Source organism: Aulonocara sp. 'chitande type north' Nkhata Bay, linkage group LG9, assembly GCF_057382095.1.
Source record: "Aulonocara sp. 'chitande type north' Nkhata Bay isolate Kocher_YH1m ecotype deep benthic linkage group LG9, A_spYH_male_GT1.1, whole genome shotgun sequence".
NCBI lineage: Eukaryota > Metazoa > Chordata > Actinopteri > Cichliformes > Cichlidae > Aulonocara > Aulonocara sp. 'chitande type north' Nkhata Bay.
The window spans coordinates 7,407,595-7,432,505 of NC_141352.1; the positions used below are offsets into that span (position 1 = coordinate 7,407,595).

The 24,911-nt window shown below is 45.4% G+C and overlaps 2 protein-coding genes across 2 annotated transcripts in view; both read right to left on the reverse strand.

The window, feature by feature from the left end:
• Positions 1-3,678: 3,678 nt before the first annotated feature.
• galnt11 (UDP-N-acetyl-alpha-D-galactosamine:polypeptide N-acetylgalactosaminyltransferase 11 (GalNAc-T11)) lies at positions 3,679-15,778 on the reverse strand. Its single transcript, XM_086305530.1, has 12 exons — positions 15,431-15,778; positions 11,993-12,246; positions 10,914-11,037; positions 10,460-10,626; positions 10,254-10,379; positions 7,898-8,147; positions 7,704-7,821; positions 7,399-7,551; positions 7,101-7,316; positions 6,909-7,013; positions 6,296-6,433; positions 3,679-6,206 (listed from the first exon to the last, which is right to left on the reverse strand). The coding sequence occupies exons 2-12, from the start codon at positions 12,213-12,215 to the stop codon at positions 6,072-6,074; spliced, it is 1,755 nt and encodes a 584-aa protein (XP_086161656.1). The 5' UTR covers positions 12,216-12,246; positions 15,431-15,778; the 3' UTR covers positions 3,679-6,071.
• Positions 15,779-21,544: 5,766 nt separating this feature from the next.
• The window catches only part of LOC147321516 (NACHT, LRR and PYD domains-containing protein 3-like), a 41,545-nt gene continuing 38,178 nt past the window's right edge, over positions 21,545-24,911 (reverse strand). Inside the window, exon 10 of the mRNA XM_086305490.1 lies at positions 21,545-24,303. Within this exon, the coding sequence (XP_086161616.1) occupies positions 24,288-24,303 (16 nt within the window). The 3' untranslated portion in view covers positions 21,545-24,287. The remainder of the gene's footprint in view (positions 24,304-24,911) is intronic.

The following is a 24,911-nucleotide window of genomic DNA, read 5'->3' on the forward strand; positions in this document are numbered from 1 at the left end:
GGGGGCTCGTCCCTTTTCGTTCGTGTGATTGGTTCGTTTCCCTTTTGCGTTTGCGGTGGGGGGAAACGTTGTGGAGGGTGTGGGAAGACGGAGAGTTTCATTCGTCTATGCGGTAGGCGTGAGTTTTGCGGGTCTGGAGTGCGCGGATGCGGTTAGTGGTCTGCAGTTTTTCTTTTTTGCTTTGCTCGTGATGTCGTTTGACATGGATGATTTTGCGCAACAGCCCTCCATTGAAATGTTGGAGCGGTGCACAAAAGCAGATTTGTTAGTAGTGGCTAATTTATTCAATGTGAATGTTCCTAAGAAGGCGGAAATTAAACAATGTTTGATAGAGAAAGTGGTGGACAGGGGAGTGTTTGGGAGGCAGAAAACTTCGCCGAGTGGGTCTGGGAGTTTGGAGACGGCAGTGGGGGCGGAAGCTGCTGGGGCCGTCCCGAAACCTACCAAGGGGCGGATGACGTCGGGGGTGGAAGCTCCTGTCGCCGTTCAATCTCCTAAATTTGACCCGACTGGCCAGGTTGCGGCGGGTTTGGTGACGGATGATCTCAAGCTTGCCCTTCGCTTGAAGGAGGTGGAGCTGGAGGCTAAGGCTAAGGAAGTCAAACTCATGCATCTCCGCATACGAGCTATGGAGCTGGATCCTTCTCAAGCGAAAGACGCTGTTCCCGTCCGTGTAAGTACACTCCCCGACACTTCCATCGTAGACCAGTTTAACGCTAGCAAGCAGGTTGTTTTGGTACCTCCTTTTAGGGAGGGAGAGGTTGATTCCTATTTGTTGATGAGTTGATTCCACTGCTTTTGAGCGCATCGCAACCACTTTAAAATGGCCAAAGGATGTCTGGAGTCTGTTGTTGCAATGCAAATTAGTACCACTACACAATGTGTTTCTTCAATCGACGCTCGTTTCGGGCGCGATCAGTTGCCAGTGCCCGGAGTTGCAATGATTCTGGGGAATGACTTAGCGAACGGGAAAGTGTTTTCTATCCCGAGAGTGGTTGAGAATCCTGTGCCTGATACTTTGTTATCTGACCCTGCCGCTGAGCGCTCCCCCTCTGTTTTTCCTGCCTGCGCTGTAACTCGCGCGCACAAGTGCAAGTATGGTGATGTTGATTTGTCTGATTCTTTTCTCTGCGCTGGTGGTGAGCCGGAGTCTGGATCTAAAACCTGTGACCCGCTGACGGGCGACTCTGAGGCGATGCTGTCTATTAGCCCATCAGTGACATCTCAACTGCCTTTGGGAGTTAACAAAAAGGATTTTGTTTTGGCACAACACAGTGACCCGACTCTTGTGGGTTGTTTTTCAGCTGCCAACTCTAGTGACCAGTATCCTCGTGTTTATAGTGTTGAGGATGATGTGTTGATGCGTACCTGGTATCCGCCTACAGCTGGTGATCTGGGCTGGAATGTGTTTCAGCAGGTTCTGGTGCCTCAACAGTACCGACACAAAGTTCTTAGTCTTGCCCATGACAGCTTTTCTGGACATTTAGGTATTAGAAAAACCTACCACCGCATTCTGCGTCATTTCTTTTGGCCAGGATTGAAGAATGACATTGCTAAGTATTGTCGTTCTCGTCACACCTGTCAGATTAGTGGTAAGCCTAACCAAGTCATTCCACCCGCTCCATTACACCCTATTCCAGTTTTAGGGGAACCTTTTGAACACATACTCGACTGCGTTGGTCCACTTCTTAAAACAAAATCGGGCCACCAGTACCTCTTGACTTTGATGTGCGTTGCTACACGTTTTCCCGAGGCAATTCCATTGCGCACCCTTAAGGTTAAACCAGTTGTTAAGGCGTTGGTGAACTTCTTTTCTACTTTCGGGTTACCAAAAGCGGTCCAAACCGACCAAGGCTCTAATGTCATGTTTAAGATTTTTGCTCAAGTTTTGCAATCACTTGGCATTAAACATCAGAAATCTAGTGCCTATCATCCGGAGTCGCAAGGTGCGCTCGAGCGGTTTCATCAGACATTGAAATCTATGATGCGGAAATTTTGCCTTGAGTCTGGAAAGGAGTGGGATGAGGGGTTATTTCAAAAATTCTTGAAAAAGTAACCATAATAGAATAGAATTAGAATAGAATTCAACTTTATTGTCATTGCACATGCACAGGTACAGGGCAACGAAATGCAGTAGCAATGCAATAACCTCTATGAACAATTTCAATCTGGTTTCCGCCCCAATCATAGCACAGAAACTGTTTTGTTAAGGATTACCAATGACCTTCTGATGGCAGCTGATTCTGGTCTCCTATCCATCTTCATCCTTCTTGATCTTAGTGCGGCGTTTGATACCATTTCTCACAATATTCTCCTGAACCGGTTAGCATCCATTGGCATTAGTCACACCCCCGTTGCCTGGTTCACCTCATATCTCTCAGACGGCACTCAGTTTATCCAATTTAAATCACACTCTTCAAGTCTCTATCCTGTTTTCCCCTCCACTCAGGTTAAAAGTTTGGGTGTCTTACTTGACAGTACTCTTTCATTCCAGTCTCACATTAATTACATAACACGGTCTGCATACTTCCACTTACGTAATATTAACCGACTCCATCACTTCCTTCCTCCCCATGCTGCTGCCATCCTTGTCCATAGTCTTATTACGTCCCGTATTGATTACTACAGTTCCCTCCTATTTGGTCTGCCTAAAAGGTTCCTTCATAAACTCCAACTTCTTCAAAACTCTGCAGCTCGGGTCATAACTTGCACTCTGTCATATTACAACAGTTCTTCAGCAGCTTCGCTGGTTGCCTATAAAAGCCAGGATAAACTTTAAAATCTTACTTCTCACGTATAAGTGTATCCATAAATCTGCTCCTTCCTATTTGTGTGACCTGCTCCATATCACCACTGTCTCCCGCCCTCTCAGATCCTCATCTGCTGTTCATCTTACTGTTCCTTCCGCTCATCTCATCACTATGGGACACAGAGCCTTCAGTCGCTCTGCACCTCGGCTCTGGAACTCTCTATAAGAAATATAGACTCTCTTCCCGCATTTAAGTCACAGCTCAAAACACATCTGTTCAAACTGGCTTATTCGCTTTAGTGCTGATTTTAATCTGTCGTCAAGTTCTGTTTTGCAATTTTAACTTATTTTATGCATTTTATGACTAATGCTCCTTTTATTAATTTTGTTCTTTGTAAAATGGTAAACGGCCTATATTTGTAAGGTGACCATGGGTTTCTGAAAGGTATCCTCAAATAAAACATGTTATTATCACACATGAAAGCCTTGGAGAGGAGGATGGCGCGGTTTCTGTTCTGAAACTTAAAAGTTATGATGCTCATATTTTTTTGTAAACCCCACCTTTGGATGTTTTCCTGCGAGCTGCTCGGATTCAAACGACGCCTGTAACATTTCACAGCGGCGGTCCCCTCGCCGTGTATCACTGTGGGGGACGAGGACCCTACAATCCTCCAGCTAAGTTTGACTTCTCCGTGAGTTTCCCTTTGATGACTCGCACTGTTAGAGCTGCACGACGGTTATTTTGGGCACAGACGCACAGAGGTTAGCCTTCATAGACTATGGGCACATTTACTGTAAACCGACACACGGGCCAGTGTTTAAGGTTAAAGGTCGGAGAGCTGCAGTCAGCTGAGACTGACGGAGTCAGCTGATGACGACACGCGTCCCACTGAAGACGTCCAGATGAGCACAAGACTTTTTCAGGATCATTTACAGTCATTTAAGATACCTTTATTAGTCCCACACATGGGAAATTTGTTGTTAAGGCTGCCGACCATTGCCAGCGCCATCTTACCCTTCTGACCTTACATACATTACACAAACATCACATGGGGAAGACAGGTCAGAGAGGTATAACAATGGAAAATGCACAACATGAGGAAAGACAAGGAGACAAAAATAACTCCCCTAGACTGACCTCCAACAGGGAGATCAGTTTGAGAACAGAAAAAAAAAACAAAAAAAAAAAAACACCTCAGGACATGAATCATCACATCTCACAACATAGAAGACATGAGCTTCGAAGGCGTTTGGAGGGGGTGAGTGTAGGTCTGTGTCAGTGTACATGCGTATGTGTGAAAAAGTGTCCCTTCACCCGATTAGGCAAAAGTCAGTCTTCGGTCGATGCGGGTGGCCTTAAATGAGGAGGGAGAAAGTCATAACACAGTCTTGTTATCTAAGGGAGAATTGTTATTCCCGTCAGCTTTTGCCTTGAGCATCCAACTGGCGCCACATGAAATGAAGATGGTAGCTGTTTTGGTTAGTGCGAACAAACTGCTTCAAATTTTACAGTTGTCTAATGTCCGTCACTGGTCACAAGTCTGGAGCCGTGAGCCTCTCCACGATGTTATCCATCCATGCCGAGATGTTATCCATTTTGCTCATAGGGCATGAGTGTTCACGACAGCCGTGAGCCTCTCCGAGATGTTGTCAGATGTTGTCAGTCGGTCTCAGTACTCACAGCAGCCCAAACTTCTCCAAGATGTCATTCGTGCTGCACCTGATGAGCCCATTCTGAGAAGCCACAGCTCGCTCCATCTTTCCAATCAACAAAGCAGGCAGCCTTGTGGGGATTTGAACAGCCGTTTCCGCTTTCTTTATCCTTCAATAAGCCGGGGCCAATCAGCAAGAACCCTGTTATCATGGTTCCAAAAAGGTGTCTTCAATGTCTTGTCATGGGCTCTCCCGAACCCAGGCTTCTCGTCGAGGGTGTCAATTGCATTCAGGGACCAGTTGATCAAATCCATAATTCTTTAGGTTTTTAGAGAACAAGTCTGGGAGACTCTCTTAGGGTTAGAGAATAAGCGAGACTATACAAAAGACATGAGAAGCCAAGCAGGAAAGATAAGTGAGAGGGAGAGGGAGAAGGAGAAGGAGAAAGTGCGACCGCCTCCGTCAAGAGCCAAAAGCAGTTTGGTTGTCAATGGTGACCTCGCAGCCCGAGCTCACCATTGACAACACTGCAGCTGCTACGATGGGTGTTTACGCCATCGGCCATGTTATGTGCATGCCTCCTCCCAGCTACTGCAGAACGAGCTGAGCCAGCGGGCCGTCTTCACTGAACTGTGTTTACATCATTCACACTAACCAATCACACCCTGCTGCTGTCTCACGTTTGGCCACTAGATGTCACTGAAACGCAGCTCTCAGCGTGTGACTCTAGAGGGCGCAGTTGAGCAGTGGCAGGTTTAATCAAACAAACAGTAACATTTCAGTAAATTTGTATAAATATTAATCTGCACATTCACGGATATTTCTCCTGTAGCTGTAGATTTCAAACAGTCAAAATTTAAAAATAAAGGTTCACATCCTCACTTTTTATTCTACAAACTCACATTTACAACATTCTGACCTTCACGGTTAACGAAGGATAACGAGCGAGGCGCCTCTGTGACAGCATAGCGGCACTTCGTGTTCTGGGGGAACAACCGGCTCGAGGAAATTGGCTGCGACGCCCACTGTGGATTACCCTGACGGTAAGTAAGCTCCGCCTTCCTTCCTATCATCGGTGGCATCAGAACTGATCTCACGTGCATGCTCGCACCAACTTCATTGAGGAAGCTCCTCATTAGAAATAACTGCAGATATGGTTCTGGTGCATGAGCAGCGGGTCAGCATCATCAGGGTTCCACGGGGAGACACGAGAGCAGTGGCGACGCTCCGAGTCCTTCAGTGAGTGAGTGTTCGGTTTTATTCCAGCTCTCTGCAGCTAACGGCCCTCTGAAGCAAAACTTTTGGACTTACAGCAACCTTTGACCTGAGGAGGACGGGAAGTGCTGTCGCTGCTTTAGAAGCACTTCCTGTGTGAACACGATAAAAACCCTACAGAAAAGCCTGCAGTGCTTCTCTGAGGACGGAGATGCCTCAGAGGTCACATGATGAAGCCAGACCAAGTAAACATCAGATCACTGATCAGATTAAATCAGTCGCCAGACTCCAGGACTTTCCAGGTCCTTAAAAGGACCTTGAAGAAGTTCCAGGCGTGCCTGGGCATGGCGAAGTTCTTCTGCGACTGAAACAAACTTAAAATGAAAAACACGAAACATTAAATGAGCAGGTGAGAATCGGAGATCATTCCATCCACGGCACCGCGGCGTCCTCCTCAGGCCTCCAGCTGCCACTGCTGTGTCTGCGAGCCATCGCATATCGCCATGGAGACGTAACCTTTCTGTCCTATTGGCTGGGAGACAGCTGCAAGACACTGACCGACAGAGACCTGGTAGATCCGGTTGGACTTCTACAGGAAACACAGAAGGACACGTGACACTGACTCCTCCTCCTGATGACAGTAAACCCCACCCACACTGTGAGGACTGTGTGTCTCACCCCCAGGCTCCACTGCTGCGACCCCCCCGAGCCGTGACACTTCATCAGCCTCGGGGGGTCAAAGGTCCTGACCTCTGACACGTCCAGACACAGCAGACCTGCCAGGATCAGCTGACCCTCCTCGTCGTACGCCCAGTCCTGCACACGTAAAGGGTTAAAGGTTAAAGGTCACGGTGAAGACAGACGCTTTTATTGTGATAAACAATTGTGTTTATTAAAAACGTGCGGTCAGCGAAGTCGCTGACTCGTTTATGAAGCCGTGACGTGCAGGTCGGGACAGTCCGCATCTTCAGGGGCGGAGCCCAGCAAAGACTCGAAGCCTGATTGGATAGAGGTGTGTGAGAAACAACCTTCAGCTGACCTCTGGGCTTTGAAACATCATTGGAGTCACAGAGGCTTTTCATTGGCTAATGACTCGTCAATCATAGGTCGTTAGCGAATGACTGCGAGCCTTTACTGTCACGTCTGCTGTGAAGATGTTACCATGGTTACATCTATATTTTACGTTTGTGTAAACGTGTACTTTAGCTCCGCCCGTGCCGCCACCAGGAATCACAAATCTCTGCGGTGATTCGGTAAACCGATGTTGCGTGTGGTCATGTGATCGGCTCACCTGCTCGGGGTCTTGGGGGTCACACGGTCGCAGAACGACGGCGCCGCCCTTCTGACTGACCCGGCCCTGGGCTACCAGACAGCGTCCGATGGCGAGGTTCCGTAGCTGGAAGATGGCGGACACAGAGGACGGAAACATGAAGGTAGTTCATGTGACAGGGGGCAGACACGAACGTGTGGTGAGTTAAGGTACCCGTCCTCGCTGCAGGACTTTGGGCCGCTTCAGGCCCTTGTTGATGAACAGCGGCTGCTGCTTGTTGCCGTTGGCGGCGGTCTGCATCTCAGGGTAGACTGTGTCCAGGTACCAGCTGAATGAGTGGCACTGCAGCCGCTTCCTCAACGCCACGCGCTCGCCGATGTCGCCGTAACTCCGGTTGCGCAGCTCTGGACGCAAAGAGAGATACTGCTCCTGATTGGATGAGAGAGGCACAGGAAATGAGGCCACCGTGCCGGCATCCAGAGAGTGCGCACGTGTTTGTGTGTGTGTTTACCTTGTACCCGTCCATCCACACGTGTGCCAGCCGCAGGGAATTATGGGCCATGGTGTCATGGCCGCCCGGCGAGCCATAGGGCCGCCGTTTCCTGAAGATATGGCCAACCCTGGAGCACGGGATGATGAAGAGCTGACCACCGCACATCCAGATCTGAGCGAGACAGCGAGAAGGTGTAGCAGCAGCTGCTCTCCCCTCTTCCCACCACTTCCTCTCTATGCGCTAAGCTAACTGCTAACTGAAAGAAATGTGCGACTGCTCCTTTAATGACCCCTTCACTGACCGTCAGTAAAACAGAGTCTCACCCTGAAGGAGATTTCCAGGTTCTCTCCCCCCCAGATGTCCATGCCGGCGTCGTATTGGCCGAGCTCGTTAAAGTACTTCCTGTTCATAGCGAACAGCCCGCCTGCCATGGTGGGGGACCTGAGGGGGAGCAGAGCAAGGGGGGAGGAGTTAGAGGTCAGACCAAAACTGTACCTCGAGGCTGTTAAGACATCACCTGATGGGTCCGGAAGCTCCCTCAGGCCCGCGGAGCTCGGAGGGGGGCACGGGGTCCCACTTGAAGTGCAGCCCCCAGTTGAAGCCGCCCCTGACGATGGGGGAGGGCGAGTAGGCGAGCGTGTCGGCGGAGATGATGTCGATGACGGGGCAGACGACAGTGCGGCGGTCCTTTTGGATGGGCGCCAGCAGCGGCTGCAGCCATGCCTGGTTCACCTCGCAGTGGCTGTCCAGGAACACGAGCACCTCACCTGGACGCGCACACAGGTGAATCAGACTGCGATCTGACCTAACCTGATCAGAAGGCCCCGCCCCCTCAGAGGCTTGTGAAGGCTCCTAAAAACACTGAACACTGAATTCAAAGCTTAACAGGTGAGACCAAATACTTCTGTCCACATGGTTACAGAGCTGTGCAAAAGTCTTGAGCCGCCTGTCATTTCCTTATAGTTTTCCTGTATTTTTGAAGTGCTCTTGAGCAACAGATCTCTGGCTTTCTGGAGCTCTTTCTCATCTTTGGCTGCTTTTCCTTGTTCCGGAGCATCCTTCAGGAAGCTCGGCGAACTATTCCTGAGGGTCCAGAGATGACACAGAGCTGCTCAGAAGGATGACGCTCCGCCCCCAAACACTGGTTTTACACGTGTATGTGCAGACGCTGATTCTGACTGATTTACACGCACGTTTACACGTTTCAATAAATCGCTGCACATTTTTCTCATTTAAAAATATGAGGGGAGGCTCGAGACTTGTGCACAGACCTGTGCGCATACAACACCAGACTCTGGCTTTCATACGGTTATTGGAGGAAGAGAGAGAGTAGGGCTGAACGATTATGGAAAATAATCTAATTGCGATTTTTTGCCCCAATATTGCGATTGCGATGCGATTATTTTTTAAGGTCTTTGTCTTCTGTATTATTAAACAAAGACAAGCAATACATCATATAGTATGGCCAATACTATATTACATTAATTTTAAACTGTTCTTTCCTGGAAGACAGACCTCTGTTATGATGACATGAGGTGATGCATGAATTGATGACTGACATTTTTATTTAACTTCTTCAATCACAACAGTATATTTGAACATACACAATAGTTTATTTTTAGCTTACAAACATCTGAGCATAAAGTGCTGACAAGGAACCCTGGTGTAAACATTAAAATGAAAGTCAGTACAATGTGCAGATTGCAGAAATATACATAAACAAAATCAGTGGCTTTACCACACTCAGTTTTTCGACATCTGTGAACTACTAGACAGTCATTCAATTAAAAAATAATATTAAATAAATAAAACTAATAAATAAAAAATACACACATCTTACTGATCTCTGCAGTCAGAAACATTACACATAAAGTGCAAACATAATAGCAATTGTATAAACACACACACAAACACGCCTTTAAAGTTTAAAGGCGTGAAATTGGACGGTCTAGTTCTGATTAGCGTCACCGCTGTCTCGGTGGAGTTTAATAAACTCGGCCGTCTGCTTCTTGCTATCTAAAATATAACCAGACACTGGTGTAAATTCTCGACTGTCTCATACTTCTGTTTAATCAGTTTTCTGTTTGACGTTTAGTCAGCTGTGTGAAAACCAAGGAGGAACCCACCCGGGGGATTAATAAAGTTTTATTTTATCTAATCTAATAACTTTAATCTCAGCCAAACCGATTTACTCACGAACAAACAAAACACTGAAAAAAGCCCAACAATAACATTTTTAGGTTGTCTAAGTGACTTATATATCACGTTTAACCCGAGCAGCGAAACTCCGCGGTGATCTGAAAATGATGTGCCGGGAGTTGTGCCGTTCTCGGCCGCATCAGTAACCCTCGAGCTCCCGGCTAGCTGTCGAGCTGGTGGGTAGCAGACGCCTCTGAAAACGTCGAAGCACTTTTGCAAATATGGGATATCTTGATAAACCGAGCAGATATTTGATGTTTACACAACTACTTTCTCGCCTGAAAATATGTTAAAAGTTTATTTTGTGACCCAGAAAGATTAGTATGAGTAATTTTAAAACTTAGTAGCGGCCGCCATTGCTGGAAACTGGAGTTTGGCTGGGCCGCGCTATGAATTCTGGGATATGGTAGTAATTCGGACAGCCTTCGGCGCGTCGCTGTGACGTAATCGGTCTACAAATGCGGCCTCAGGAGGATGCAGCCCATGAATTTGGACATGTCCAGAGTATAATCGCAGCCTTTGCGGTTAGAAAATTGCACTTGATCATGTCGCGATATTATCGCAAATGCAATATATCGTTCAGCCCTAAGAGAGAGGCCTAAAGAGGTAAAGGAGGGTTCTTCGTCCTCCAGGAAACAAGAACAGAGCAAGGAAAGCAGGTGACGAGGAGGCACCTGTAGCGTGTGAGGCTCCAATCATGCGTCCTCTGATGAGTCCTTCCCTCCTCTGGTTCCTCACTAGATGGACTTTTCCCTGAAACTCCGCCCTGACGTAGCGGTCCAGCTCGTCCTTCAGCTCCTCTGCACACAAACAAAAATCCACCATGAGCCACGGGCCAAGCCCCGCACCAATCGAATTGCAGCAACTGGTTCGCGATTACCCAGCTCGCTGTGGTCGTCCACCAGGATGATCTCGTGCAGCAGGTAGGGCGGCGTGCGGTCCAGCACGCTGTGCACGGTCCTGAGCAGGGCGGAGAGCGCCTCGTTGAAGAAACAGATTACGACGCTGGCAGAAGGTAGAGCCACAGGATAGGACTTCTCCCGACACCTGAGAGAGAGGCATCATGGGTAAACAACAGGGCTCGCCTACACATCGCACGACGCCACAGCGAGTTGCAGGTACACGTGACTACAGTCGGCTTCAGGTGATCCGGACAGTGACCTCAGAACAACCGCCGGGTCACCGCCGACACCTGCACGCTGCTACGGGGCGCTTCACGTTTTTATGGTCGTTACACCTGAACGAGCTCACTCTACAGAAAACACAAAGTTAACTCAGATTTACTGGAAGACAGAGACACAAAGGCCCCAGTGTGCCCAGTATCAGCTTCTTACTGGGTGTCTCTGGTGTCGGGCAACTGGCGGTGGAAGCCCAGCCTGTTGGAGATGAGGACGTTGAAGGCGTGACGGTGGTAGCCGCTGTCCCGAACCTCTTGATCCGCCTCGTTGAAGATCATCCCTGCAGACGGACACAGAGGCTGACACATCACATCATCTCTCACACACACACACACACACACACACACACACACACACACACACACACCCCTTTAATTTAATTCCTTTAATTTTAAATATGTTTATATTGTCTATTCTGTAAAATAGTCAGATCGTCTATTCTCATTTAACTCACTTAATGTACAGAATTCACCTGCTTGCTGCTACTGCTGCACATTCACCTAATGTATGTGTGTAATATATATATATATATATATATATATATATATATATATGCTGTCATTCGGAACCGCATATATGACGGTTCCGAATGACAGCAATATCAGGAAGAAGGAACACGAGAAGCTGGAGAAATACCAAGGGCTCAGAGAAGAGCTCGAGAGGATGTGGAGGGTGAAGGTAACGGTGGTCCCCGTGGTAATCGGAGCACTAGGTGCGGTGACTCCCAAGATAGGCGAGTGGCTCCAGCAGATCCCGGGAACAACATCGGAGATCTCTGTCCAGAAGAGCGCAGTCCTGGGAACAGCTAAGATACTGCGCAGGACCCTCAAGCTCCCAGGCCTCTGGTAGAGGACCCGAGCTTGAAGGATAAACCGCCCGCAGGGGCGTGCTGGGTGTTTTTTTTTTTTATATATATATATAATGTTCTTCCTCTACCCCCCCATTTTTGCACAAGTTGAGGAGCGTGTCAGGTTACATTTCGCTGTGTGTTACACTTGTATAACTATGCATGTGACAAGTAAAGAACCTTGAACACACTGAGGTGTTAATCGTGACATCATCAGAGACTTGGCCCTGCCCCCATTTGCCAGTTATCATTCATTTAGTCTGACAGACCTCTGGTTTACAAAGACTCTGAAAACAGGTCATCACTGACACGCTCTCAGGCCCCACCCCTTACTCCACCCATCACTGCCGCTCTCCCAGCAGTACCTGAACGCACCACGGGCACTCACCCATCTCTGGTGAAAGCTCCACTCCATTACTTGGCAGCAGAGGCCGACGCCCCCCTCTACGATCGGCCACACCTCCAGTGATTGGCTGCCCGAGGTGCCTCATGGGAGTCCTGCCACGGTCAGGCTCCGCCCCCATGGAAAAATACAGGAAGAGCAGGAAGGACCAGGTGGCCGAGGTGACGAGGCAGCCATAACAGAAGTACCGCAGCGTGACAGTGGTCATGGCGGGCGAGCAAGCATGGCCTTACATTACACTGTAGTGAGACAAAGAGAGAGTTCATCAGTCACAGACTGTGTCCCAATCCAGCGACCGCACGCTTTGTAGTGTGCATGTGGAGAACGATTACGTCACAGCGATGCGACGAAGAAGAAGAAGAAGAAGAAGAAGAAGAAGAAGAAGAAAGTGTGTACATTATTGTACTTTATTGAGCCCCGTGGGGAAATTGCTCTCTGCATTTAACCCATTCACTCAGTGAAGCAGTGGGCAGCCATTGGGCGCCCGGGGAGCAGTGTGTAGGGACGGTACCTTGCTCAGGGGTACCTCAGGGTAGCTGTTAAGGGGAATCGAACCCCCGACCTTCCGATCATGGGGCAACCACTCTACCTACTGAGCTATCCCTGCCCTGATAGAGTGTCCCAATACAAAGTGTACTCCAAATGCGGTCGACAAATGCACCCTTCATTTGCCCAAATTAGAAGTGTGGCCCGGTGTACACTTCGGGGTACCATATATCCCACAATTCATAGCGCGGCGGTGGGTGTGGACATTTTGTTCGGGAAAAAACGGCGGATGGCTGAAGCAGAGCGGCCGAAGAGCAAACTTTTAAAAATAAGTACTGAATATTATGTCACTTATTTATGCGCAAATGTTTAATAATGAAGAACATTAAAACATGACTGTTGGCCACATGCCGGCAAAGTTATGTGACATTAGTGACGTTTGTACTAACTTGGTTTTAAAGCCTTTACTTTAAAATATACGCCGTTCAATAGTCGACCTTAATCTGACAGAGACTCTGATGATTTTATGGATAATTAAAGTCAGTCATATATCCACAAACACAGCAAGCTGAAAGTCAGTGATGCTGCTCGGTTTGCAGTCCTGAACATCACGGCACAAGCAGGATCCACCGCACTGTTAATGTTAGCTGTGTTATATTGCTGCCTCTGTTCGGTGGTGTCGAGCCAAACGCACTTTAACGTGTGTTTGAACGAGCTGACGGTTCACTCGTTAAGCTGAAAGAAAGATGCTTTAATCACAGCAGTCACATTGTAATGTAAGTCACATAATTTGTGTGGCATCTTATTGAATGCAGAACAACTGATTGTTCTGTAAAAAGTTTGAAATGGTTATTAAAAAAAAAAGGTAAATGGCTGCAAATAACTTGTGCGTATGATTTTAAAATTGACAATTTATATTTGCATTTAAAGTTATGAAATATGATTCATTAAACATGTTTGTGGTTGTCACATATACACATATGACTGTGTGGCCACTACCAGCTCCACCACCATCATCAAGTTTGCTGACGACACCGTCGTGGTGGGCCTGATCTCTGATAACAACGAGACGGCCTACCTGAAGGAGATTAGGAATCTGGAGAACTGGTGCCAGAGGAACAACCTCCTTCTAAACGTCAGTAAGACAAAGGAGCTGATAGTGGACTTCAGCACTAAGCAGGAGAGGAACTACCAGACCCCCGTCATCAACGAGTGCCCAGTGGAGAGAGTGGACAGCTTCAAATACCTCGGAGTTCACATCACGCAGGACCTGTCATGGTCCTGTCACATCAACACCGTGGTGAAAAAGGCCCGTCAGCGTCTCTACCACCTCAGACGCTTGAGAGACTTCCAACTGCCCTCCAAGGTGCTCAGGAACTTTTACTCGTGCACCATAGAGAGCATCCTGGCGGGAAACATCTTAACCTGGTTCGGGAACAGCACCATGCAGGACAGACGAGCTCTACAGAGGGTTGTGCGGTCAGCTGAGCGCACCATCCGCTCCGAGCTCCCTGACCTGCACTCAATCTACAGCAGGCGGTGCTGGACCAAGGCCAGGAAGATCGTGAAGGACCTCAGCCATCCCAACAACAGACTGTTCTCTCTGCTGAGGTCAGGAAAGCGATTCCGCTCCCTGAAGACCAACACAGAGAGACTGAGGAGGAGCTTCTTCCCGCAGGCGATACGGTCTCTCAATCACACCACCACACAGTACTGACCCACACATACAGTTCTTACACACACACTGGACTTTCTGGACTTTGGTTTTGCACAACACTGGTCACTATATTCTTCATTTCCAGTTAATACTTGTACAGCTGCTGTTATTGTGTATATATTTATTTATATTTAGATTTCTTCATACATTCTTATATAGTTCTATATTGTGTATTGTGTATTTTGTTGTACAGTTATTTTATTTTCAACTTTAATTTATATATTTATATATTTATCTTTATCTTATTCTTCCCAGTTAAATTTACCCTTCATTCTAATTTGTGTTGTACAGTTATTTCATTTTTAACCTTAATTTATATTCTATTCCTTCCTAGTTAAATTTACCCTTTTTAATTTTTCATATTTATTTCCTATCTTATTCATAGCCTTTTCCTTTTTTGTTTTCTTTAGGTCACGAGCAGTTGTCCAAGCATTTCACTACATATCGTACTGTGTATGACTGTGTACGTGACAAATAAAATTTGAATTTGAATTTGTTACAGAAAAAATATCACTTTTTCTACTCTGATTTTATGTTTTCTGTCTGATTTTAGATCAATTGTGTTAATACAGTATGTCAGAATGAAAACATGACTGTAAATTCAGACACGTGAGGCAGTGCTGAAAAGGATGATACCAAACGAGGCAAAGTAAATCGTTTTTAAAGGTGAAATGTAGAGGAAACATCAAAAGTAGTTAAAATGTCCAATTATACCCTGGATCCCAGAGGTTACAAAAAATAATAAAATAAAAATTTAAGTAACGCAATAGTTACTTTTCAAGTAATTAATTACTTTTAGAATCTTGTAACTCAGTTACTACCTCAGTTACCTTTTTGAAGTAGTAACTAGTAACTATAATTAATTACTTTTTCAAAGTAACTTGGCCAACACTGGGGGTCAGAGGTCACAGCCTGAACCTCCAATCAGCTCTCAGGTCGACTGATCACAAGGTTAATCAATTTTCAATGAGTAACCTGGAACTGCTGCTGGCGTCAGCACACCTGAGGACAGGTGTCCTGTGTCGGCAGCTCAATCATTCACCTGAACTCGTGACTGACACAGACAGAAGAGCAGCTCCGACCAGAGTACATTCAGAAATCCTCTGATTTAAGGGGCTCAAACACACACTCCTCCACACTGAAAGTTCGGCTTCAGCTCACCTGTTAGAGACTATGCGCACACACGCGCGCACAGTGAGAAGCAACTGACCCGAGCTCACCTTTAGTCATCCTACTGCTTCACAGAGGCTCCATCTGTCCGTGCGGCTCTCTGGGCTTCAGCAGCAGGAGGTGCAGCGGCTCCCAACGCGAGCCACAGCAGCACAGTGTCCGATAATGGAAGCCGCTCTCTTGGCCCCGCTAGCCGAGCACGGAGGCTGAGAGTAGCGTTAGCAGCTCGCTGTGACCCTGAAGTTCTCTCCGTGGATTTTACACGGCGTCCCACGCGGTATACTCACCGGCACACTGAGCTGCTTGCTCGGCGGCACTCTGGCCGACGGTCAGCCTGCTGGTCAGTTAGCCGCTGAGGCTAAAGTGAGCCGCAGAGAAAACAGAGACACGTGACTTCCGCTCTGCTCCTTCACCATAAGACACACCGCTGCCAAAGAAAAGGCTGTGAACGCTTTCAAAGTAAAACAGGCTGTATCCCAATTCAGGGTCTGCAGCCTTAACGGTCCACAAGGGCCGCGTACTCAAAGCCCGCTAAGGCATGCGAAATGGGATGGTCTAGCCTCCATCGCGTTCACAATCTTTTGTCCATTTGTTTGTTTTTATATGAGCTTTGTGTGATTTGATAAGCTTCTGAGGCTGAGACCACAGGACTGTAAAAACATGATTGTTGGGCTTCATTTCTGTACTGAACAGTGTTGGTCAAGTTACTTGAAAAAAGTAATCAGTAACTAATTACTGATTACTTCCCCCCAAAAGTAATCCCGTTACTTTACTGATTACTTATTTTCAAAAGTAATTAATTACTTAGTTACTTTTTAAAAACACGATTTACAACCTGAATAGGTGATAAAGCGATAGATCTCTCAGCCTGGGGCTGGGATGGTCAATTTGGTAAAGTAAATCCGTTGGGCATCTTTGTTTGCCTTTAGACAACAATTCTGATGGCAAAAGAGCCAAACGGGACAGGCAAAAAAGCCCAATTCTACTTTTTCTGCATAATCCATCATACAAAATGTAATCAAATGGAAAAGTCTCTTTTTAAAACTTGTTTTATTAGTTTTAATCTTTAAACTTTATGCATCAAGCAAAAATGTAATTATATGCAACATTCACTGACTGGAAGAAATTTGTTTAACATTTAGACCTATTTTCTGCACATTCCAGCACATAATTTTTTTTTTTTTTTGTGTTTACACTCAGTCTTTCAAATAGATGCAAGCAAAACACAGCAGAAAATAAATAAAATCAAAGACTCAGCGGTCCTGTTGCTCTGTTTTCACCTGTAAAGTAGGAGTAGGGTAGGCGGAGGTTTACCCTGGTGCAGGTGTGCTGCAGCGGTCAGTGGAAGGATACGGCAGTTTCTCTGTGAATTTCCCATTACGTGGTAGCACACAGAGCTTGCTTGGAAGGTTAGGGGGGTTTTTTCCGCTGTAAAAAGAAGTTTTCTTCCCACGCACAACGCTAATGGACGCTAATGTTTTTGTCACTTTTTATGGAATCAAACGTAAAGTAAGGTCAGTACTTCCACGCTTTAAACGCTGCACGCTCATACTCTCTCCGTACTGGATATATGATCCACTGTTGAGCTGCACACAGCTGTTATCACGAACGTAGCACTTGCTTACATGAGACATTCTCGCAAAAAAATCACGGTTTTAGTAACGCAGTAACGCAGCGTTCCTACGGGAAAGTAAAGGTAATCTAATTACCGTTTTTGCAATAGTAATCCCTTTACTCGTTACTTGAAAAAAGTAATCGGATTACAGTAACGCGTTACAAGTAACGCGTTACTGCCCATCTCTGGTACTGAACAGTCATTTTAGGATTAGCTAGTAAATAACAATTAGCTAATGTTGTTCATGAGACTAAAGTCATCTCACTTTGGTAATGTAAATATAATATGGCCAATATTATAGTTAGTATTTATCATTATTAGTTATTACAGCAGTGAACATGAATCTCTGTCAAACACTGAGCTTCAGTAAAGATTCAAGTTGCAGTTATTTATGTTTCCTATCACCTTAAATCTTCACTCAAAGACAAGTATCTTTGACAGTGTATATACAGATGTGTTATATATAAGAGACAAATATGGTTCGTTTAACTCATTCACTGCCAGCCATTGGCAGTGAATGAGTTAAACCCATTGACTCATTCACTGCCATTGACGGCTATAGACGTCAATGGCAGTGAATGAGTTAATATGTTGGCATTACTAAAATTGGCTCAATGCTTACAAATATGTGTAAAAAGAAAATGTACGAGCTGTGATAACTGTGTCTGATAGAATGAAGAGTAGACTGATAGATGAAATATTCCTTTATTGGGTGAGAAAATCAGACCATGTCATAACTGCTTTAAGTCATACAGAATAGATATCAGAGCCTTAAACAGGCTGACGTCTGCTAAATGGGTCAAACTGGGCAGAAAGTCTACAAACACATAACATCCTTATAGAATATGATGTAACACTATAGATCAACTTAGCTCAGAATATATAAAGCATATAAACAGTTACAGCAATATGATGCAACAAACACAGCAGCTGCTGATCCAAAATACTCAAAGCTTCATAGAACTGAAACAAACATTTATTTTTAGCTCCATTCTGCTGCTGATACAGACTTTAGGTTTCTGAACATTAAACTTGTTGCTGCCTTTCATAGTGTGTAACTTGAAGGCCCTGAGTACTCTGAGTACTTTCTCCCACACTGAAAACACTGGGATGATCACATTATTTGAACATTACCTAATAAGACTGATTCAGGACTGATTTAAACTTTCCTAGCAGTCCTTCACAAACAGGGAACAGTCTGTCTATTCTCTCCATCTGTCAGCTGCTGCTGGATCTTCCTCCTCCTCTTCCTCACACACTGCTGAGTTTGTCCTGGTGGATCATCAGGACATCAAGACTGGCCCCGTAGCCAGTCTTGTTAATGATCTCACTGAGGGGGTTCAGGCCTATGCAGAACAGCAGTGGGGACAGAGCATCTCCTTGGTAGATCCCGCACTTGATGGTGACTTGTGCTATGGGCTTGGAGTTGGCCTCTAGTGTTGTACGCCACATCCCCATTGAGTTCCTGATGAAATGTCTGTGAAGGTTCTCAGTCATCCAGTTCTGCGGCTGCGAGGTGGTTGGTGCCTGTCGTGGTGGTAATCCCCGAACCAAATGGTGGACACCAGAGGTGAAGGGAGCCACCAGGCTGAAGAAGGAGTCTTATCGGGCTTGGTTAGCCTGTGGGACTTCGGAGGCAGCTGACAGGTACCGACAGGTCAAGCGGAATGCGCCTCGGGCAGTGGCTGAAGCAAAAACTCGGGTGTTGGAGGAGTTTGGAGAGGCCATGGAAAAAGACTTTTGGACTGCCTCGAAGAGATTCTGGCAAAGCAGCCAAAAACTGTTGGACCTCCGACTAGTTGCCAGTGGTCTTACCAATGCAACTTATAATGGACATAAGGCGTTACCTCCATTCCTGTCTGGGATACCAGCTAACCTTTGTCGGACCCGGGCCCCAGCCTCACGGCGAAAGCGTTTCAGATGCCGGGGCAAACATAGCGGTCTACTCGTGAAACTTAAGGCATACGTGGTGCGCTCTTCCCCGGCTCCTTGGAACGAACGTGGATCTGTACCTTGTCATGCCTTTTATCCGTGCTCTCCGGAGCCCAGCTGTGAAAGATTTTCCCTCATCTTCGTCGGCGCGGTGCGAACCTACAGAACTTGTGGCCGCTGCGTCGGGTCTCGCTGTCAGCCACGAACACGCTGACCTCCACCAGGTTTGGATTGGTGAACACTAGATCGCTGAGTAATAAAACTTTTATTTTAAGGGATTTATTTATAACCTAAGGACTGGATTTCCTCTGTATAACTGAGACATGGTTGAGGGCCGGTGAGTCCAGCGTTTTCACAGATCTCTTACCTGATGACTGCTGCTTTTTAAACTCTCCTCGAATATCAGGCAGAGGAGGAGGACTAGCGGTTGTTTTTAAGAAGCAGTATAAATGTAAACCACTGCCATTATCAACCTCACCTAGTAGCTTTGAACTGAGCATGTTTGAGCTGGGACGCTCTCACACAGTGCTCTGTGCTGTGGTTTACAGACCCCCAAAATACAATAAGGAGGTCTTAAATGACTTTTCTGATCTGTTGGCTGAAATTATGCCAAAATATGATCATGGCATATGGCAAAGGACTTTTTAAATCTTATTGACTCTTTTGATCTTGTGCAACCTGTGTCTGTGCCTACACAAAAATATGGGCACACGTTGGACCTTGTTTTAACTCACAATTTACCTGTCTCTAACTTTAGAGGTTTGTGATGTTGTATGGTCAGACCATAGGCCTGTCTTGTTTGAGGTTTTCCTTCCTTGTACCAAAGTTAATCTTCCTCCTGTTGCTGCTAGGAGCTGTCGTATTTTTAACCCTTCCTCTGCTGGACAGTTCTCTAATGTTTTTAATCCAAACGGCGGCCTTCCTGATTTCATATGCAATGATACAGAAGAGCTGAGTACGTGGTTTTATTCTGTCTGCCAAACTGCTTTAGATTCAGTGGCCCCCTTTAAGCTTAGGCAAGTAAAAGCCAAATCTGAACCCTGGCTGAATGAAGACACCCGGGCTGCCAGAAGAAAGTGTAGGAGAGCTGAACGTAAATGGAAGAAGGATCAACTTCAGGTGTCATACCAAATGTTACAAGATTACTGGAATTCTTACCAGAAAACTGTAAAAGATGCTAAGAGGAAACATTTTGCTGCTATTATTCAGGCAAATTGTCGTAAGCCTCATGTCTTATTCAAGACTATTGACATGGTCCTTCATGCTCCACAGACTGTTGGTGTCGAGTCCTCTCAGGAAATTTGTGAAAACTTCCTGCACTTTTTTATTGATAAAGTGCTATCTGTCAAAGCGCAGACTTCCCAGTCCGTTCCCGACCCTTCTACCCCTGTCCCTAGTTCTGCTGTCTTTGACAGGTTCGAGCCAGTTTCCTTGCTCTGCCTGCAGGAGTTGGTTGCTCACATGAAGCCCTCAGCTTCCCCTTATGATGCTCTCCCTCCTTGATTTTTCAAAGAGGTTTTTCTCACTATAGCATCAGCTGTACAATCCATTGTAAATAGTAGTCTGTCCTCTGGTGTTGTACCTGTCAATCTCAAACATGCGGTGATTCAGCCTCTACTCAAGAAACCTGCTCTTGATCCTGATATTATTGCGAATTACAGACCTATTTCCAAACTGCCTTTTATCTCAAAGATTCTTGAAAAGGTCGTTTACAAGCAATTAATGTCCTTCCTAGAAGAACACTGTATTTTAGAAGTTTTCCAATCTGGTTTTAAAGCTTTACATAGTACTGAATCTGCCCTTTTAAGAGTTTTTAATGATGTGTTTTTGGCAAATGACTCAGGTGACTGTGTTATTATTGTGCTGTTAGATTTAACTGCTGCTTTTGATACAGTGGATCATAATATTTTAATTTCCCGTTTAGAGCAGTTGGTGGGTATGCGGAGTACCGCACTGCAGTGACTCAGATCCTATTTGGCAGAGCGAACTTTCTCTGTGAAACTGGGGGAGTTTGTATCCTCTGCTGCTTCTCTTCAATGTGGGGTCCCACAGGGTTCAGTTTTAGGCCCGCTTCTTTTCTCTCTAGATCTCCGACCCCTTGGGTCTATTTTCAGGAAACATGGGATTTCTTTCCACTGCTACGTCGATGACTCCCAGATTTATTTCCCACTTAAAAAGATAAATGGCTTCTCAGTAGACCCGCTGCTCAGATGCCTTGATGAAATAAAGGCCTGGATGGCTTTGAACTTTTTACATTTTAATGAACAGAAAACAGAAGTGATGGTTTTTGGTGGCGCTTCTGAGGCCACTATTATAGATCTTGGTTCACTGGCACAGTATGTTAAACCAGTCATCACTAATCTGGGAGTTAAAATAGAGGCAAATCTTAAACTTGAAAGCCAGGTCAGAGCTGTTGTAAGATCTAGCTTTTTTCATTTGAGGGAATTAGCCAAAATAAAACCCATCTTATCGAAACAGCATTTTGAGACAGTAATCCATGCCTTTGTTACTTCTAGGCTGGATTATTGTAACGCACTTTATTTTGGGGTTAGTGATGCGTCCATTAGTAACAACAATCAGCGAAGACTAGTAAGAACAACTAGTAAGTACTAGTAACAAGTGAAAACCAGCGATGACTAGTAACAACAAGTAACAACAACCAGCGACAACTAGTAAGAACTACTAGTAAAAACCAGCAACGACTAGTAACAACTGTTACGGATTCAAATATTGGGGATGGATACAAGAGGAAAAACCACAATAACAACACTGGTCCGGCCGGGTTGAGTCAAACGATGATTTTAATGATCACACGCGTGGGAGATGGACACCGTACGCAGACAGCATCAGATCTCAATATGGTGGAGCATTGATCAAACTCTTATAGCCTCTAGTGGCCCCTACCTTATCATAAAAGCCTAAACATTCACATGCTTTCTCTCACACGGCGCCTAAGCTACGACCATGGCTCCCTGTTTATCTGCTCCTGCTGAGATGGGGCAGAAAACTCCAGCATGTTCTGTTCTCTTCTAATCAGACAAATAAGGCGATGACTTTCTGCAAACAGTATTTCTTATAACTCAGCAGTATAATGCATCATAAAACAATACCATTCATTCACAATAAATCAGCAGTCTAATGTAATGCAAATCAGTTTAACAAATGCAATAGTTATCACCTTCTAATTCAGGAGAATAATGCAAACTAAAACTACATAATAATTCACAATCTTTAATTAGGGGTCTAACATGGCATAAAATAATATTATAATCCCACACAACAACCAGTGATGACTAGTAAGAACAACTAGTAGCCAATGTTCCCTCTAATTTTTCATGTGTGAGCGAATATGCAAACTCCCTGAGCGGTCCCTTGGACCACTGTGAGCAACAAGCAGACGTGTGCACTGTGGTCACACCAGAATCGAATCCATTACAAATTACAGCATTTACATTTATGTTAGACTACTTTTAATTAACTGCTTTAGCCCACTTACAATGAAAATTAAAAAAAAAAAAAACTTTCTTTTTTTTGTATAAAGCTCTGACTTGTATTATGAGTCTGTGGTCTGGGAGAGAGTCCTGTAACTCTCTGTCTGCAAAATACAGTATACAGGGAGTGCAGAATTATTAGGCAAATGAGTATTTTGTCCACATCATCCTCTTCATGCATGTTGTCTTACTCCAAGTTGTATAGGCTCGAAAGCCTACTACCAATTAAGCATATTAGGTGATGTGCAACTCTGTAATGAGAAAGGGTGTGGTCTAATGACATCAACACCCTATATCAGGTGTGCATAATTATTAGGCAACGTCCTCTCGTTTGGCAAAATGGGTCAAAAGAAGGACTTGACAGGCTCAGAAAAGTCAAAAATAGTGAGAGATCTTGCAGAGGGATGCAGCAGTCTCAAAATTGCAAAGCTTCTGAAGCGTGATCATCGAACAATCAAGCGTTTCATTCAAAATAGTCAACAGGGTCGCAAGAAGCGTGTGGAAAAACCAAGGCGCAAAATAACTGCCCATGAACTGAGAAAAGTCAAGCGTGCAGCTGCCAAGATGCCACTTGCCACCAGTTTGGCCATATTTCAGAGCTGCAACATCACTGGAGTGCCCAAAAGCACAAGGTGTGCAATACTCAGAGACATGGCCAAGGTAAGAAAGGCTGAAAGACGACCACCACTGAACAAGACACACAAGCTGAAACGTCAAGACTGGGCCAAGAAACATCTCAAGACTGGTTTTTCTAAGGTTTTATGGACTGATGAAATGAGAGTGAGTCTTGATGGGCCAGATGGATGGGCCCGTGGCTGGATTGGTAAAGGGCAGAGAGCTCCAGCCCGACGCCAGCAAGGTGGAGGTGGAGTACTGGTTTGGGCTGGTATCATCAAAGATGAGCTTGTGGGGCCTTTTCGGGTTGAGGATGGAGTCAAGCTCAACTCCCAGTCCTACTGCCAGTTTCTGGAAGACACCTTCTTCAAGCAGTGGTACAGGAAGAAGTCTGCATCCTTCAAGAAAAACATGATTTTCATGCAGGACAATGCTCCATCACACGCGTCCAAGTACTCCACAGCGTGGCTGGCAAGAAAGGGTATAAAAGAAGAAAAACTAATGACATGGCCTCCTTGTTCACCTGATCTGAACCCCATTGAGAACCTGTGGTCCATCATCAAATGTGAGATTTACAAGGAGGGAAAACAGTACACCTCTCTGAACAGTGTCTGGGAGGCTGTGGTTGCTGCTGCACGCAATGTTGATGGTGAACAGATCAAAACACTGACAGAATCCATGGATGGCAGGCTTTTGAGTGTCCTTGCAAAGAAAGGTGGCTATATTGGTCGCTGATTTGTTTTTGTTTTGTTTTTGAATGTCAGAAATGTATATTTGTGAATGTGGAGATGTTATATTGGTGTCACTGGTAAAAATAAATAATTGAAATGGGTATATATTTGTTTTTTGTTAAGTTGCCTAATAATTCTGCACAGTAATAGTCACCTGCACACACAGATATCCCCCTAAAATAGCTAAAACTAAAAACAAACTAAAAACTACTTCCACAAACATTCAACTTTGATATTAATGAGTTTTTTGGGTTCATTGAGAACATGGTTGTTGTTCAATAATAACATTATTCCTCAAAAATACAACTTGCCTAATAATTCTGCACTCCCTGTATAATGACCAATGTTAGGCAATTAATTTTATAGTTACTTCTTCCAAAAAGTAACTGAGTTATGCAAACAACAAAGTTTTTTGCAGCTGTTTACCTAAAAATCACTATAACAGGGCTCTAAACACAAGCTGCTGCTGTTTCAACCTCTCTGGATCACCAGGACACAGCTCATCTTCTCTCAGTGAGCCAGTCTATGGATACCCCCACCTGCAAGAGAGAAAGAAGAGCAGAGGAGATAAATGAGTGTTTCCAGAGACTCTTCATCAGCTGTCAGTCAGTCCCACCAAGCTCTTGGTGGTGCTGTCACTTGGTGTTCGCTTCAGATACCTTCTGTTTTCATAGTATAATCTTCATGTGCTCAATCCGAAGCACACTCTCTGTGTACTCACTCCCTAATTTATAGCCGAAGTACTCACTCACTGTGTCTCTACTGTTTCGCTTGCTTAGTTTAGCTCGTAGCCAACTCGCTAGCAGCATGGCCTATTCACCTGTCCCTTCACCTGTCCTCCTCCACGAGGAGGTGGAACAGCTGTAATTTTTAAAAAGACATTTTTATGCCAGATGATCTCTTCAAGCTGTTAGAATTCTTTTGAGATGATCATGATAAAAATTGCAAGTGATCAGTCCATGGACAGTATCTTAATTTATCATCCACCTGGGTCTGCTGCATCTTTTCTGGCAGACTTGCAAGAAATTTTTTAACTTCCACTAATAAACTGGGAAAGGTTATCATTGTTAGAGACTTCAACATTCATGCAGAAGACTCATCAAATAGTAGAGTTGGATGTCTCGATACCGGTCTTGGTCTCGTCTCG

Bases quoted from the DNA above. Each gene is read 5' to 3' on its own strand.
- galnt11 (XM_086305530.1), bottom strand. From the start codon at position 12,215: ATGACCACTGTCACGCTGCGGTACTTCTGTTATGGCTGCCTCGTCACC. The intron at 10,380-10,459 runs GTAATCGCGAAC...GTTTGTGTGCAG, and splicing joins GGACGACCACAGCGAGCTGG to AGGAGCTGAAGGACGAGCTG. The intron at 6,434-6,908 runs GTGAGCCGATCA...TTACGTGTGCAG, and splicing joins ACCCCCAAGACCCCGAGCAG to GACTGGGCGTACGACGAGGA.